The 16,377-nt window shown below is 50.8% G+C and overlaps 1 protein-coding gene across 4 annotated transcripts in view; it reads right to left on the reverse strand.

Moving 5' to 3' along the window:
• The window catches only part of LOC138304315 (transmembrane protease serine 9-like), a 1,357,906-nt gene that overhangs the window by 761,824 nt on the left and 579,705 nt on the right, over window positions 1-16,377 (reverse strand). For all 4 annotated transcript variants that reach the window (XM_069244270.1, XM_069244271.1, XM_069244272.1 and 1 more), the window contains one exon: window positions 2,953-3,122. In XM_069244270.1, coding sequence (XP_069100371.1) covers window positions 2,953-3,122 — 170 coding nt within the window. The remainder of the gene's footprint in view (window positions 1-2,952; window positions 3,123-16,377) is intronic.

Raw genomic sequence — 16,377 nt, forward strand, 5'->3', positions numbered from 1 at the left:
TCATACATAAACCGGGTAAGGATCCAGAGGAGTGTGCCTCATATAGACAGATCTCGCTCCTGAATATAGATGCCAAGTTGTTTACTGGCATTATGGCTTCCCGTCTTAAATTCTATATGCCGGATCAATCAGGTTTTATACCAAACCGACAATGCGTTGACAATATGAAACGGCTCCTGCACCTGTTGAATAAAACGGATCGCTCCTGCAGGGAAGCGCTCTTCCTCTCTATTGACGCTGAAAAAGCATTTGATAGGGTCCATTGGCCCTATCTCTTTAAGGTGTTGGAGCGATTCGGGCTGGGCCCCGTTTTCAGTTCTTGGATCAGTTGCATTTATCGGTCGCCTAGGGCGGCGGTTCGAGTTATTGGGGTGCTCTCCCTGCCTTTCCCGTTTGGACGTGGGACCAGACAGGGATGCCCGCTTTCTCTCCTTTTATTTGCGCTTTATATGGAGCCCCTTGCGCAGAGGTTGCAGGATAGTCCCTTGGTTTCAGGAGTGAAGTTTGGCGGAGACCACCATCTCATCACCCTCTATGCGGATGATGTGATCTTTACTCTGGTGGAGCCTGCAACCTCACTGCCAGCGCTTATGGAGATAATAGTTGAGTTTGGTCAGGTATCAGGATTTCGAGTTAACATGCAGAAGTCTCAGGTTCTCGGTTTGTCGGTGAGACCGGATCATGAGGCAGACCTGAGAGCTAGCTACCCCTTTCTCTGTTCATCCTCGAGTCTTCCCTATTTAGGAGTTGATCTGGCGACCTCGGTCGCTAAGACAGCGAGTCTGAATTATGCAACGCTGGTTCGTGAGCCTCAGCGAGATTTGGAATCGTGGGGGAGGCATAAACTGTTTTGGCTGAGTAGAGTGGCGGCGGTGAAGATGACAATCTTGCCGCGCATTCTTTATGTGTTTCAGGTGCTTCCACTAAATCCTCCCCCGAGAACGATGGCTACTCTTCAATCGGCGATCCTGAAGTTTATATGGGAGGGGCGATCGGCGCAGTTATCACGAAGGGTGCTGTACCGTACTAAGAGTGGGGGAGGCTTAGCGATCCCTTGCCACCAGAGATACTTTCAAGCGACACAGCTGCGTTTTCTTTTAGAGTGGAATCGCCCGCTCACTGAGAAACATTGGTGCTTCATGGACCAGACTGTAGCGGGCTCGTGCATATGGAAGGAGCCATGGCTTCGGCGCCGACATAGGGCAGCCGGACTTTATTCCTCCCCAATAATGGGGGTTACGCTGCGCACATGGGATGCAGTGGCCAATCGATCCGGCTTGACGTCCTTCCCATCCCCGATGACCCCCATAGGCGCAAATCCAGACTTTGAACCTGGGCTTCGGCTGGAGGCTCTGAGGGCCGCTGTAAAAGGGTGGGAGGTCTCTTTGACGAACAGGGGGTCTTGTCTTTTGAACAGATGAGGGAAGCGTATGGCTTGACGGAGGCAGATAGATTGATGTATTATCAGATACGGCACTGAGCTTTGCAGCCGGCGAACAGAGCGTTAATAGATAGACCTCTTACGCCATTCGAGAAATGGCTCCTGTCAAAGAAAGACGATAAAGGAGTCATCTCAGAACTTTATCGCTCTTACAGGGGGAACAGTGCCCGCCTAGGACTAGAGGACAGTTGTGATAGGAGAGGGAGTTGGAGAGGGAGTTCAAGGATGAGGAATGGGACAGTATTTTCCACAGAATACATCACACAGCCTATAATGTAGCGGGATGGAGACGTCATACAAGGTGGCCTCCTACTGGTACTACACCCCGGCGCGTATACACTGGGACTCTGCTAAATCTGACCTCTGTTGGAGGAGGTGCGGAGGCATGGGTACACTTGTGCATCTGCTTTGGAAATGTCCCAAACTTCATCGATATTGGGAGGGCATTATTGACGAGATTGACATAGCATTCCACACTAAGATTCCCAGATTTCCATCATACATCTTGCTGGGGCTTCCTAAGCCCCTTACCTTTCCCTTGAGGTCGTTGAGGGGGAGACAGATGGCTTTGGCACTTAACGCAGCCCTACAACTGATCCTAACCATGTGGGGTACGGATAGGGTACCGACGCGTAACGCGTGGCTCCAGAAACTCTGGTTTATCCTTGCCATGGAGAAACTCACATTGGCCTCGCAGCAGCGGACGGGGGAATTGAGTGAATTATGGAAGCCATTCCTGCAGATTCTATCTGCAGAATTTACGGCGTTGACATGCCCAGCTTATCTGAGAGTCCGGAGACTGACTTGAACTATGACTAGAATGCCTGATTTAGAGATCACAGAGGGCGGTGATTTGGTGGGAGGAAGGATGGAGTGGTGGAGAGATAGGAAGATGATGTGGACGCGGTGGGGAGCATTGTTAATGTGCTTCGTTTTATGTGTATGTTTGTTTGGTTTTTATAAACGGGACTCGCAGTCTGGAAGATTTTTAGATGCGCTCCGCATGCTAATTCTATTACCAAGAAGAGACTAGTACCGAGGCTCCTTTGAGCCAAATTTAGAATTAGCCTAGAAGATTTTTGTCAGTGGATTTAGAGCTTCTGCTGCAGAGATGTATACCATTTATAGCACTGTGATGTACTGTACTTGCATTTCATATTTTGTATTTATATGTTTCAGTGCTTCTAAAAATAATAGACAGATTTGATCCATAAAGGGACAGGTGTTGTTTTTTCCCATTTGGGAAGACATCAGTAAAAAGGGCCTTCCCCAAAGGTCGTTCAACAGAATTCACTATGGGGGAACTGTCCCCATTCCAATTTGCAGTGAGTTGAAAGAGGAATTTTGTTAATATGAAAGTCTTTTCCAACTCGCAAAATGTCTTTGTGGTCACAAAACAGTTATTTTGTGAATTGCAGGCTTTTGCTGCAGAGTGCAATGATACATGCAATGTGAGTACCAATCCTGTCAGATTAGATTTTAATGTTTAGAGCAAATTGAACTGTACTTACAGGGCAACTGCCATTTTGAAGGTTCTGGCTCACACCACACAGCATCCCTTCTTTAATCACTTCAGTGTGGTTTAGTGATTCTGAGAGACTGTACAAGCAGTTGCAGGTCTTTACTCCAATCAGCTCCAGTGATGTTGCCATAGAAAGTGGAAGAAAGTACTCGTAAAAATCTGAAACATAAAAATTATTAAACAAATAGGATTAAAAGGCAAAGAAGACGAGATGAGCATTACTACAAATGGGTGCCATAGCATGTTGATTTACTGATTTGTATTGTTGAAAGGACACAGCTCAATTCATTAGGATGTATTTTTCACATGGAACTCCTTAGAAAAGAGAAGTAGTTGGATCTGTCACTAGATTAATTTATATACTCATATTTTCTGCATGTTAACCGAGCTCCTTCAACTTACTTTTCCTTATTTTGTCATGGTGATGGATGGCTACGAAGTTTCCTTGTGGAGCATTATGGAGGAGATTTTTGACACTGCGGGCTCAATTTACAAAAAAGTAAAACATGTGCACCCATGAGAGTTGTTACCAGGAAAAGTCCTCCACATGTAATGGACATACAGCACTGCCCAGAGTTCCTTAACTGTACTAATGTCTGGATTCCTAATGCTGAGTTTTTGTTATCATAGTTAAACACACATCATGCCTATGCGCCATGCTATAATCCTGTCTCATGGATTGCAGTCTTGTTGGACCAGAAGAGGAGCTCAAAAGGCTATCCTTATAGTGGTGAAAGACTACAGCCTTTACTAGCGGTTAAGCAGCAGGTGCGCGATGGTGGCAGTTTACCGTGTAGTGATCAGTAGGAGTAAACAGATCTTTTTTACCTGTGTCACTGGAGTGAGGCCTACAATCTCAGTCATTTCAAGTTCCAGTGTTGTGAGCTTTATTCATCCTTGGCCTAAATTGGTTTGGTGTGTAGTGCTGTGTAGCACATGGGTGGTGTACATGTGCTGGGTGTATGTGTGCCCTTGAGTGGTACCATATAGGGATAATGCAGTACTGTGCAGTGCATGAATGCTACATGCATGTGCTGGGTACATGTGGGCATAAGAGTGATACAATACAAGAAGGATGTAGTGTTGTCAAGTGTGTGCCTGTTATACTCATGTACTGGGTGCATGTGTGCCTATGACTGGTACCATACAGGGATAAAACAGTACTGTGCAGTGCGTGTATGCTATATGCAGTTGCTGAGTATATGTGTGCCTGTGAATGGAAAAATACATGAAAGATGTAATGCTGTGCATGTATGTTGTATGCATGTGCTGCGTGTATGTGTGCCTGTAAATGGTACAATGCACAGCAGACTATGGGGGTCATTCCTACTTTGGCGGGCGGCGGAGGCCGCCCGCCAAAGTAACCCCGTCAGAATACCGTGGCGCGGTCAGAAGACCGCCGCGGTTATTCTGAGTTTCCCGCTGGGCGGGCGGGCGACCGCCATAAGGCCGCCCGCCCGCCCAGCGGGAAACCCCCTTCCACGATGATGCCGGCTCCGAATGGAGCCGGCAGAGTGGAAAGGGTGCGATGGGTGCAGTGGCACCCGCCGCGCTTTTCAGTGTCTGCTAAGCAGACACTGAAAAGCAATGTGCGGCCCTGTTAGGGGGCCCCTGCTGTGCCCATGCCATTGGCATGGGCACTGCAGGGGCCCCCAGGGGCCCCATGACACCTGTTCCCGCCAGCCAGGTTCTGGCGGTGTAAACCGCCAGAGCCAGGCTGGCGGGAAGGGGGTCGGAATCCCCATGGCTGCGCCGCCATGGAGGATTCCCAGGGGCAGCGGGAAACCGGCGGGAGACCGCTGGTTTCCCGTTTCTGACCGCGGCGTTACCGCCGCAGTCAGAATGCCCCGGGATGCACCGCCAGCCTGTTGGCGGTGCATCCGCTGGCCTCTGCCCTGGCGGATTGAATCCGCCAGGGTCAGAATGAGGCCCTATATGTTCCATTTTGGAAGACTCAAGGAAGTATGGTAAACCATGAGAAGAAGGACTCCCATACAGATTTGTGTGCTGTTGCATTCCTGTAAGCTGAGTGAGACACACTGGAGCGAAGAGGAACCAGGCTTCGCCAGAATACTTCAAAGGGTGCTCTTTGATTCAGGTAGAGGTCACAAAGAAGGGGACTTGGCACATCTCAGGAAAGAGAGGAGGCTGATAGGAGAATCATAAAGAGTAGATCTGGGGCTGTGGGTTAATAATTTGATACACATATCACTGTAGCTGACATCCAGGTGTGGATTTCTCATCACTCCGATGGTCTGTGTTGTGGGGCTATCAGCTTTGGAGTTGATCCTGATGTGACAGACTGCTTTCAGGAGGATTCCCAGGGGCAGCGGGAAACCGGCGGGAGACCGCTGGTTTCCCGTTTCTGACCGCGGCGTTACCGCCGCGGTCAGAATGCCCCGGGGTGCACCGCCAGCCTGTTGGCGGTGCATCCGCTGGCCTCTGCCCTGGCGGATTGAATCCGCCAGGGTCAGAATGAGGCCCTATATGTTCCATTTTGGAAGACTCAAGGAAGTATGGTAAACCATGAGAAGAAGGACTCCCATACAGATTTGTGTGCTGTTGCATTCCTGTAAGCTGAGTGAGACACACTGGAGCGAAGAGGAACCAGGCTTCGCCAGAATACTTCAAAGGGTGCTCTTTGATTCAGGTAGAGGTCACAAAGAAGGGGACTTGGCACATCTCAGGAAAGAGAGGAGGCTGATAGGAGAATCATAAAGAGTAGATCTGGGGCTGTGGGTTAATAATTTGATACACATATCACTGTAGCTTACATCCAGGTGTGGATTTCTCATCACTCCGATGGTCTGTGTTGTGGGGCTATCAGCTTTGGAGTTGATCCTGATGTGACAGACTGCTTTCAGGAGGAAGAGAGGGAACAGGAGTGGTCAGTTCAAAAGGAAGAAGACACCCAACATAAACTTCAAAGACAGACTCTAAATCATTTTTAGGTCTGGAAATGAACTATAAGAAGAGGAGATTGAACCCCTAAAATTGTCAGCTGTCAAGCACCCAGTCGGGCTGTGTGAGGAAGGAAAGCTCGGCAAAACCTCTGCCTGTGACTAGCACTAGGGGCCAAGGCCTGCCTTTTCTTCCAGCTGGATGAGAGAACATCACCCAGGGAATCCAAAACCACATGCCAAGACCAGTGTTTCCTGTGAAGAAGAGGAGAGTCTTCGAGGGAGTGAAGTCTGGTGGGGAATCCTGGCGAGTGGATCCTTGTCATTGCCCATGTACAGTGGAAGTCGGCGACCCTCGTATGTAAAAGGAGGGTCACCGTTGAGTGAGCCCTGAATGTTGTTGCACCATGTGCAGGGATAAGCCTGTGACCCTGTATGTCAGGAGAGTCATCAGTGAAGAGATTGCAGTGTTATGCGGATTGTAGCCCACGTACAGTTAAAAACCAGTGACCCCGTATGCCAGGTGGTGCCTCCATGAAGAGTTTGCAGTGCTGAATGGGCCATAGCCCATGTGTACTGGTGAGCCTGGAACCTTGTATGCATGTCGGGGGATGCTGTGAAGAAACCAGCTGTGCAGATTCAGCCTGAGCCCATGTGCAGTGGAAAGACAATGACCCCATATGCCAGAGAGGGCCACTGGGACCAAGCAAGAAGTGTGACCCGGTCAGGATCATGGTCCCTGAGAGAGGTTGGCGGGTGACGCCTGTGGGTCTCCACTGTCACTGAATGCCAGTGTCAGGACTTTTGCATTCCCCCACCCACTGTGGGAAGAACCTAAGAACTTACCCAGCCTGGACGAGCCACGAAGAACCTCTGATCACTGCAGCTGCACGATCCAAAGTGAGGAACTCGAGGCCCTCTGAGCACAGCTTGCCTGGGCTCTGTGCAAAGAACTTACTGTAGACAGATGTTACAGCTTCATTGCCCACACAGGGGGCTCACTTATAAACTCTAGTTGCTCTGATCCTGCTGGTGTCGGTAACAGATTTTAGCCTGGTTGGCCGCAGAGCAACTTGCCTGCCAGATAGCGCTTCTGAGCTGGAACACTTTTGACTTTAATACAGTACTAATTGGGCTTTACCTGAATGTCCCTTGTGTGGGATAACTACTACCATTAGAGTGGGGTAGAAGTGGGACTCAGGGAACAACCTAAGAAACATTAGACCCCAGACCTCAGGGTACAGTGAGTTGTTTATGAAAGTTGTAGTTTATTTTGTGTTTGTATATAAAACTCCTTTACTCAGCAATGCAAGTATTTGTCTGGGCAATCATTTGTTTCTGTGACTGTGCTTATTTTGGGGTTGTGAGTCTGTGTTCATCCCCCTGTATCTACTCCCCCCGAGAAGCCTTTCACTGCTCAACCACGCTACTACTAAGAGTCAAGTGCTGAAGGGGTAATTGGCCAAGTTGCTCAGGATCCATAGTAGGTCAGGGCCCGGTACATGAAGAAACAAAACCTCAACCCCCACGGTTGGAGCCAGTATCTCCTGCTTGACTCGTGGCCCTTTGAACAGGGTTCTGACAAAAGTACTCCAAGAAGGTGCAGTTTTCCAGATGTACTGCTAGTAATGTCATGTGACATCCCCAAGCTCCCAGTTCTCCAATTTGTAATTGTACTTTAGGTACAAATAAGGGCCCAATTCACAAAGGTAAACTTTCTAAGTTTAGACCAAAAGTTTAAACTTAGACCAAAAGTCTAAGTTTACTATGATTAAAGTTAGACTTTTGGTGCAAGTTTGGACTTTTGCTCTAAGTTTAGACCAAAAGTCTAAACTTAGACCAAAAGTCTAAATTTACTATGAGTAAAGTTAGACTTTTGGTCAAAGTTTAGACTTTTACTCTGAACTTAGACCAACACTCTAAACTTAGACCAAAAGTGTAACTTTACTATGAGTAAAGTTAGACTTCAGGTCTAAACTTAGACTTTTGGTCTAAACGTAGACTTTTGGTCTAAGTTTACCTTTGTGAATCAGGCCCATTGTAGATATGGAGTCTGATGTGCAAACACACATTTTGTTTTCTTTTGCATTTCCCCCATTGGTGAAAACATTTTCCCTTATTAAGGAACCCCGTCTCTATATCTCCTCCACGATTAGTGGTAATCAAGGTCCTCTTTCCATCCTGGAAAGGGAGTTAGCTTCACCCAGTGGTTCAAAGCCTTTTGTCCTGTGTGAACCCCTGCTTAATCATTGCTTGATCCGGGGAACCCTACTGAATAATTATTGGAATCTAAGGACCCCCACTGAGTCTTATTATGTGACATTTGAGGAATTATAGGGATTCAATTATTTGAATCGCAAACCAATACACAAAAATGTGGAAACAAGCATTCATCAAACAAGTATAAAAGTGATTAAATATTTTATTAAATTTACAAATATAAAAAAAATATACATATTAATGGATGGAAAGGTTGGAGCTTTTCTAAATTCATTTGAGGCCACTTATTGATCATATTATATTCTGTTTGATGCACTTGCACTGATTCGACAAACAGATCTGAGGATACCAACTTCATTTTTAGCCTCCAATTTCACATTTCTTCACACGCACAGAATGTCTTACATTTAGGCGGTCATTACAACATTTGCGGTAAAAAACACTTACCTCCGTGCATAAGACCACCAACACACCGCCATAGCCGCGGAATTCCGCCACAGCTATTATGACCCACAGCACGGAATCCGCCAAAATTCAGACACCCACACAAGTCCACCACACCAAAGGTCAGTGATAAACTGGCGAAAACAAATCCTCCACCGTCACGGCAACAGAAATACACCCACACTATCACGACACATGAATCCACGCGGCCGTCTTTCAACCGCGGTATTCCATTGGCGGTACACACCGCTGCGCTCAAAATACACACACATATACAAAACACTACCACATTGGACAATTCCAAATACACACACCTGATACACACACATACACCACTCCCGCACACCCAATACAGTATAAAACACACACCCACAAACCCCTAATCACAGAGAGAAGGCCAGAGAGAGACACTACAAACTACTACCAAGCTGCCACAGGCACACAATACCATCACCCACAGAACTTCCACGCACCTCACACAACACACGACTACATATCAGCACACTTATCACCACACACACCACCCCACACATCACCCACACCACCCCATGGCACGGCAAAGACACCCCAGGTTCTCTGAGGAGGAGCTCAGGGTCATGGTGGAGGAAATTGTCCGGGTAGAGCCACAGCTATTCGGAGCACAGGTGCAGCACACCTCCATAGCTAGGAAGATGGAGCTATGGCGAAGAATAGTGGACAGGGTCAACGCAGTGAGACAGCACCCAAGAAATCAGGATGACATCAGTAAGAGGTGGAACGACCTACGGGGGAAGGTGCGTTCCGTGGTCTCAAGACACCACCTTGCAGTTCAGCGGACTGGCGGTGGACCCCCACCTCCTCCCCCACAACTAACAACATGGGAGGAGCAGGTCTTGGCGATTCTGCATCCTGAGGGCCTCGCAGGAGTAGATGGAGGAATGGACTCTGGTAAGTCAAAGCTTTACTATTACATCCCCCACCCTACCTGCATGCCATCACACACCCCCACCCTCACCCATATCACTCCAACTCCTCACAAATGTCCCAATATCACAAACCACCCATCCCAACACAAAGCCTTGCATGCAACAACAAAGCATGGACACCCATCACCAAAGCATGGCCACTACAGATACCCATACAACCCCCTAAACCACCATCACACAAGGTCCCACACAGGAATGCAAGCACTGGGGTGCACGGTCACCCACCTATTGCACACCATGCCACACACAGATGTAATAAACATCCTTTTATACCCCTGCAGGACCCCTACCCAACGTCACCGAACAGGAGGGTCCACACATGTCCACACCACCAACAGAAGAGGCCCACAGTGATGACAGCACCTCTGTCCAACTGGATCTAGAGGACCAGCCCAGCCCATTGGGGACCTCGGGACAGTCGGTTCCCCTCACACAGTCACAGGCCACTACACAGCTTCCTCCCTCTGGAAACACCAGCACAGCACCCACCCAGCGGGCCCAAACCTCTGTCCCCAGGACACGTCAAGCAGCAGTGTGTCCACCACTACAGGTAACCCGGGCTGACCCACCACCCCAACAACAACAGGGACCTGGGGGCAGTGGTAGTGGGCACACGGTCCAGGGGACGGAGGCCCGGGAACACAGGGGAACAGGGGAACTGGGAGGGCTGCTGTGCACCAGGGAGAGGACAGGCCAAGGGAACCCACTCTCCACGAGGTCCTCTCCTCCATCATGGGAGCCTACCACCACTCCCAGGAGACGATGGCAACGGTACTGGCCAAGTTTCAGGAGACCCAGCGCCTGCAGGAGGAACAGTATTTGGGCTTCAGGGAGGAACTCAGAACCATCAATTCCACCCTGGGCACCATCGTAGGGGTGCTGAAGGAAGTCCTCAACACCAGGAGGGACACTGTGGCACAACAAGGGGCCCCTGACACTGGCATGGAAGATGAACTGCCCACCACCTCCGCCGGCGCTAGTGGACAGGACGCCCCGCCACTGGACCACCACACCAGCACCCCACCCCATGCAGAGGGAGAACCACCCCGTAAATGGTCCCTCAGATCCAGGACAAAGACAGAGAATGATTTCAAGACCCCCGCCAAGAAATTAGACCACCCTGAATGTCATCTTTCTGCCCCACTTTGTTACCCTGTCCATCCTCAAACTGCCCCAGCTCCACTTCCTATGCCCATTTGGGCAATGCACCTGTGAGACTAATAGACTGGACTCTGCCATGGACATTCCTCCACCATCCCCCCTCACCATTTTACAACCCCCTCCAATGTTGAGCACTTAAATAAACACCCTTGAAGCACAAAACAATCTGGAGTCAGTCTGTGATTTTGAAATTGTGTATTAGCAATTAAAGTGACAAAATGCTCTTTCAATTGTAATGTCAACATACCTATCTCACACAGCTCTAGTCCATGAGGAAACAAAGCAGATGTCACACTGTGGGACCCACATCTGTGAAATCGTAAGGGAAAGTGACAACTCACTGACCATACACTGGGTGAAAACGACAGACGGTAGAGAGGTAGTAGTGTTAAAGTACATGTAGTAGGCAGGTCTGTATTCATACCTGTGTCTCACTGGAAATATTGCAGGATCACCGAGTTCCTGTTGTCCATGTCCTCTTCTTCTGCTTCCTCGTCTTCACTGTCCACAGGCTCCACAGCTGCAACAACACTGCCATCTGGACCATCCTCCTGCAGAAAAGGCACCTGTCGTCACAAAGCTAAGTTGTGAAGCATACAGCAGGCCACGATGATCTGGCAAACCTTCTTTGGTGAGTAGAATAGGGATCCACCTGTCATATGGAGGCACCTGAACCTGGCCTTCAGGAGGCCGAAGGTACGCTCTATAATCCACAGACTTCACCCATGGCCCTCATTGTAGCATTCCTATGCCCTAGCCTTGGGATTCCTCACTGGGGTCAGTAGCCATAACAGGTTGGGGTAACCAGAGTCACCTGCAAATGGCAAGGGACAACTGTTAGACACACACTAACCTGTAGGGATATCCCCAGACCCAGACAACCATTCCCACTGTCTTGCTTCCAGGTGCTCACCTAATAGCCACACACGGTGCCTCTGGAATTGCCCCATCACACAATGGATGCTGCTATTCCGCAGGATGTAGGCGTCATGCACTGAGCCAGCGAACGTGGCATTCACATGGGAGATGTACTGGTCTGACAAACACACCATCTGCACATTCATGGAATGATAACTCTTCCGGTTTCTGTACACCTGTTCACTCCTGCGGGGGGGGTACCAAAGCCACATGGGTCCCATCAATTGCACCTATGATGCTGGGGATATGTCCCAGGGCATAGAAATCACTTTTCACTGTAAGCAAATCCTCCACCTGAGGGAAAACGATGTAGCTCCGCATGTGTTTCAGCAGGGCAGACAACACTCTGGACAACACGCTGGAAAACATAGACTGGGACATCCCTGATGCTATGGCCACTGTTGTTTGAAATGACCCACTTGCACGGAAATGGAGTACTGACAGCACCTGCACTTGACGGGGGATTTCTGTGGGATCGCGGATAGCTGACATTAGGTCTGGCTCCAGCTGGGTACACAGTTCTACAGTACAGCCGCCACTCCCCTACCAGCACCGCCCTCCCAGCAGCATCTCAGCCTTTGCCCCATGCCCGCTCACCCAGGAGGGTGGGCATCACCTTCGCCCCAGGCACCTCAGGCCCTGCCCCAGTCACCCCTGCTGCCCTCAGTGAGGAGGCCATTGACCTCCTCAGGTCCCTCACTGTTGGGCAGTCTACCATTTTGAATGCCATCCAGGGTGTAGAAAGGCAGTTGCAACAAACAAATGCATTCCTGGAGGGCATTCATTCTGGTCAGGCGGCCCTTCAGCAAGCTTTTCAGACTCTGGCCACAGCACTGATGGCAGCCATTGTCCTTGTCTCTAGCCTCCCCCCTACAATTTCCTCCACCCAGACCTAATCCCCTCTACCTCAGCCTATCCCAATCACACCTTCAGACCAGCATGCACACACGTCAACACACGAGGGAAGCTCAGGCAAACATAAGCACCACACATCCCACAGGCACTCACAGAAACATCACACACATGCAGACACACCAACATCCACTGCCTCCACTGTGTCCCCCTCCTCGTCTCCCTCCTCCCTCCCAGTCTCGTCTACACTCACACCTGCATGCACTACATCTACAGCCACTACTGCCATCACCAGCACACACACCACCACACCCCGCTCATGTGCCGTCACCACCCCCACTACCACTCACACGTCCCCTGTGTCCTCTCCCAGTGTGTCTGTGACGCCACCTCCCAAGATACACAAACGCAGACACCCACCCACCCAACAGCCATCCACCTTACGACAGCCTCCAGCGCATGCACCTTCACCCAAAGTCACCAAACGAACACCGCCTACAACCACAACCTCTTTCTCCACTCCCAAACCCCCTCCAGCTACCCGTCCCAGTGTCTCCAAAAAACGTTTCCTGTCCAAACGTGACCTCTTTCCCACACCTCCCCCACCCCGTCCATCTCCTAGGGCCCGACTCTCCAGGTCCCAACCTAGCACCTCAGCCACAACCTCTCTGGGACCAGTGGTGCCTGTAGTCACCGGAATCTGAAGTGCACCGGCCACCAGGCCTAGTGTGGCACGGAGCCACAGCATGAACAATCCCCCACCTGTGAAGCATCAAAAGTTGGCCAGTGCCCGGCGGGAGAGGGGAAAGACTCCAGCCACCAAAGCCGCTCCCAGCGGTCCAGGTGGGAGTGTGGAGTCAGTTGCAACACCTTCCAAGGTGGGGAAGGGCCACAAGAAAGTCAGCAGGTCTGGGAAGAACAGCACAGCGGAGAAAACCACCACCATCCCCGCTGCCCAGGAGGCCACCGCCATCATCCCTGCTGCCCAGGAGGCCACCGCCAGCACCTGCCCTGCTGCCCAAGAGGCCACCGCCATCATCCCCGCTGCCCAGGAGGCTACCGCCATCATCCCCGCTGGCCAGGAGCCCACCGCCAGCACAAGCCCCGCTGGGCTAGAGCAGACCGCCAGCACAAGCCCCGCTGGGCCAGAGAGGACCGCCAGCACCAGCCCCGCTGGGCCAGAGAGGACCGCCAGCACAAGCCCTGCTGGGCTAGAGAGGACCGCCAGCACAAGCCCCTCTGGGCTAGAGAGGACTGCCAGCACAAGCCCCGCTGGGCTAGCGAGGACTGCCAGCACAAGCCCCGCTGGGCCAGAGAGAACCGCCAGCAGCTGAGTCACTGCAAAGGAGCCCGCTGCCACAAGCACCGCTGAAGAGGGCACCGCCACTACAAGCACCGCTGAACAGGGCACTGCCGCTACAAGAGCCGATGAACAGGGCATCGCCGCTACAAGCACTGCTGAACAGGGTACCACCGCCACAAGCACCGCTGCCAAGGACACCGCCGCCACAAGCACCGCTGAACAGGGCACCGCCGCTACAAGCACCGCTGAACAGGGCACCGCCGCCTCAAGCACTGCTGCCAAGGACACCGCCGCCATAAGCACTGCTGCCAAGGACACCACCGCCACAAGCACCGCTGAACAGGGCACTGCCGCTACAAGCACCGCTGAACAGGGCACCGCTGCCACAAGCACCGCTGCCAAGGATACCACCGCCACAAGCAACGCTGAACAGGGCACCGCCGCTACAAGCACCGATTATCAGGGCACCGCCGCTACAAGCACCGCTGAACCGGGCACCGCCGCAACAAGCACCGCAGGCCAATGAGCGCCAAAAGCTCTGATGCCACTGAGGCCACCACGAGCAGGATGAAGCACTCTGGGCACAAGGCCCCTCCAGAACCAGTGGAGATTGACATCCACTACCTCTGTCCTTGGCAGGATGAAGCACTCTGGGCACAAGGCCCCCTCCAGAACCAGTGGAGATTGACATCCACTACCTCTGACCTTGGCAGGATGAAGCACTCTGAGCACAAGGCCCCCTCCAGAACCAGTGGAGATTGACATCCACTACCTCAGTCCTTGGCAGGATGAAGCACTCTGGGCAAAAGGCCCCCTCAGAACCAGTGGAGACTGTTATCCACTTGAGTGACTGTGGATTTGCACTCCCCAGGATGGAACAGTGGGCAACCCACCCACTGTATAGACTTGAGAGACTGTGGCTTTGCACTCCCCAGGATGGAACAATGGGCAACCCACCCACTGTATTGACTTTAGAGACTGTGGCTTTGCACTTCCCAGGATAGAACAGTGGGCAACCCACCCACTGTATAGACTTGAGAGACTGTGGCTTTGCACTCCCCAGGATGGAACAGTGGGCAACCCACCCACTGTAGAGACTTGAGAGACTGTGGCTTTGCACTCCCCAGGATGGAACAGTGGGCATGTGGCCCCCTTGTGGATTTGGCGTCGTGCACTCAACCGGCTGAGGTGCCCCCCCTTTCCCTCCCCCTGAGGTGCCTGTTTTATTGGTATCTGATGCCTCTGTAGTGTTCTCTCCGTCATGGTCGGGGATCTTGTGTGGGCCTCGCCCATACCGTGTGGGCCCAGCGTTCCACGGACTTCAATGGAGCACTGCCTGGACTACTATTGTTGGTGTACATATTTGTTTATAGTGTGTATATATATTTTTGCGTACTGGATTTTAATATATTACAATGGTTACACTCATTCCCTTTGGTCTTTGCATTCTTCCGGTGGGGATGGGGGTGTAACTGTAATGTATCAATATGTATTAGTGTGTGTGTTGTGGTGGGTGAGGGTTGGGGTGGGGGGGGTTGCATGTGTGTGTCACTATTTTTTCCCTCCCTCCCTCCCATGTGTCGTAGCTGCAGTACTCGCCGTGGTCTTCGCCGCCGGCGTTCGTGCTCCTGGTAGAGGAGCAAGAAGATAAGGGCTGGCAGGATCTGCAGCTCTGGTTCCATGGCGTCCTGATTCCTCGTGGGGTGTGTAGAGGTGAGCGTTTTCCCTTCGAAGCCCTTTTTCGCCGTGTTTTTCTCCGCGGTGAATCCGCCCCGGAAAAGGTGGCGGATTGGCCTGTTGTGATACTGTGGGCAGTACATTGTCCTCCGCCTGTCTGTTGGCGGTGACCGCCGCACTGTTTGTTTGTACCACCGTGGCGGTCGGAGTGTTAAAGTGGCTGTCTTTGTTGGCGGTTTCCGTTTTTTACCACCGACCTGTTGGCGGTCTTACCGCCGCTTTAACACCGTCCACCAGGGTTGTAATGACCACCTTAGTTTCTTTATTTATATGAACATTATTAATCTTTAATAGATACAGATCCCTTGAGTTGGGGCCCCAGACCACATCTTAAATACCACTGTCCTATCCCATTAATGAAGAAAAACCTCATTTCCAAGATGGGACAAGGTTAGAGAAGAGATTGTGAATGACAAAAAATATACAAATGTGAAGGCGCTCACAGTCTTGCATGGTTAATAAGGCGTTGTTCTGTCCTTTCGCAAAACCTTGGAAGGGTTTTGCAACTCTGTAATTCTCTTCACTCTTGTTCTCAGGAATCAAAGTGAGAATTCCTTACAATCATAAATAAACACATTTTCACTCATAAACATACATTCTTGCCTAAACATGCCTTGGTGAATCGGCCCTATTAGTAAGAACAAAAATGTAATATTTTTGCAGCTGTACCATCCCACACCCTGCACTCTTTGTGTGGGCTCTGGCTGGTGGCAGCATTAAATACTTCGGGGTGAAGTAGTTGCACTGAAGAGTCTTGAAACATCGGTCTACATTTAAAAGGAGCTTGCGTCGTCGCTGCGTTATTTGTTTTGACACAGTGACAGAGTAGTTATTGCTCCATATTTACAAAATGATGCATTTGTAGAAATGCGCTATTTTTCTACCACATGCCTCATTTATAACTTGCGCAACGA

Source organism: Pleurodeles waltl, chromosome 7, assembly GCF_031143425.1.
Source record: "Pleurodeles waltl isolate 20211129_DDA chromosome 7, aPleWal1.hap1.20221129, whole genome shotgun sequence".
NCBI classification, from domain to species: domain Eukaryota; kingdom Metazoa; phylum Chordata; class Amphibia; order Caudata; family Salamandridae; genus Pleurodeles; species Pleurodeles waltl.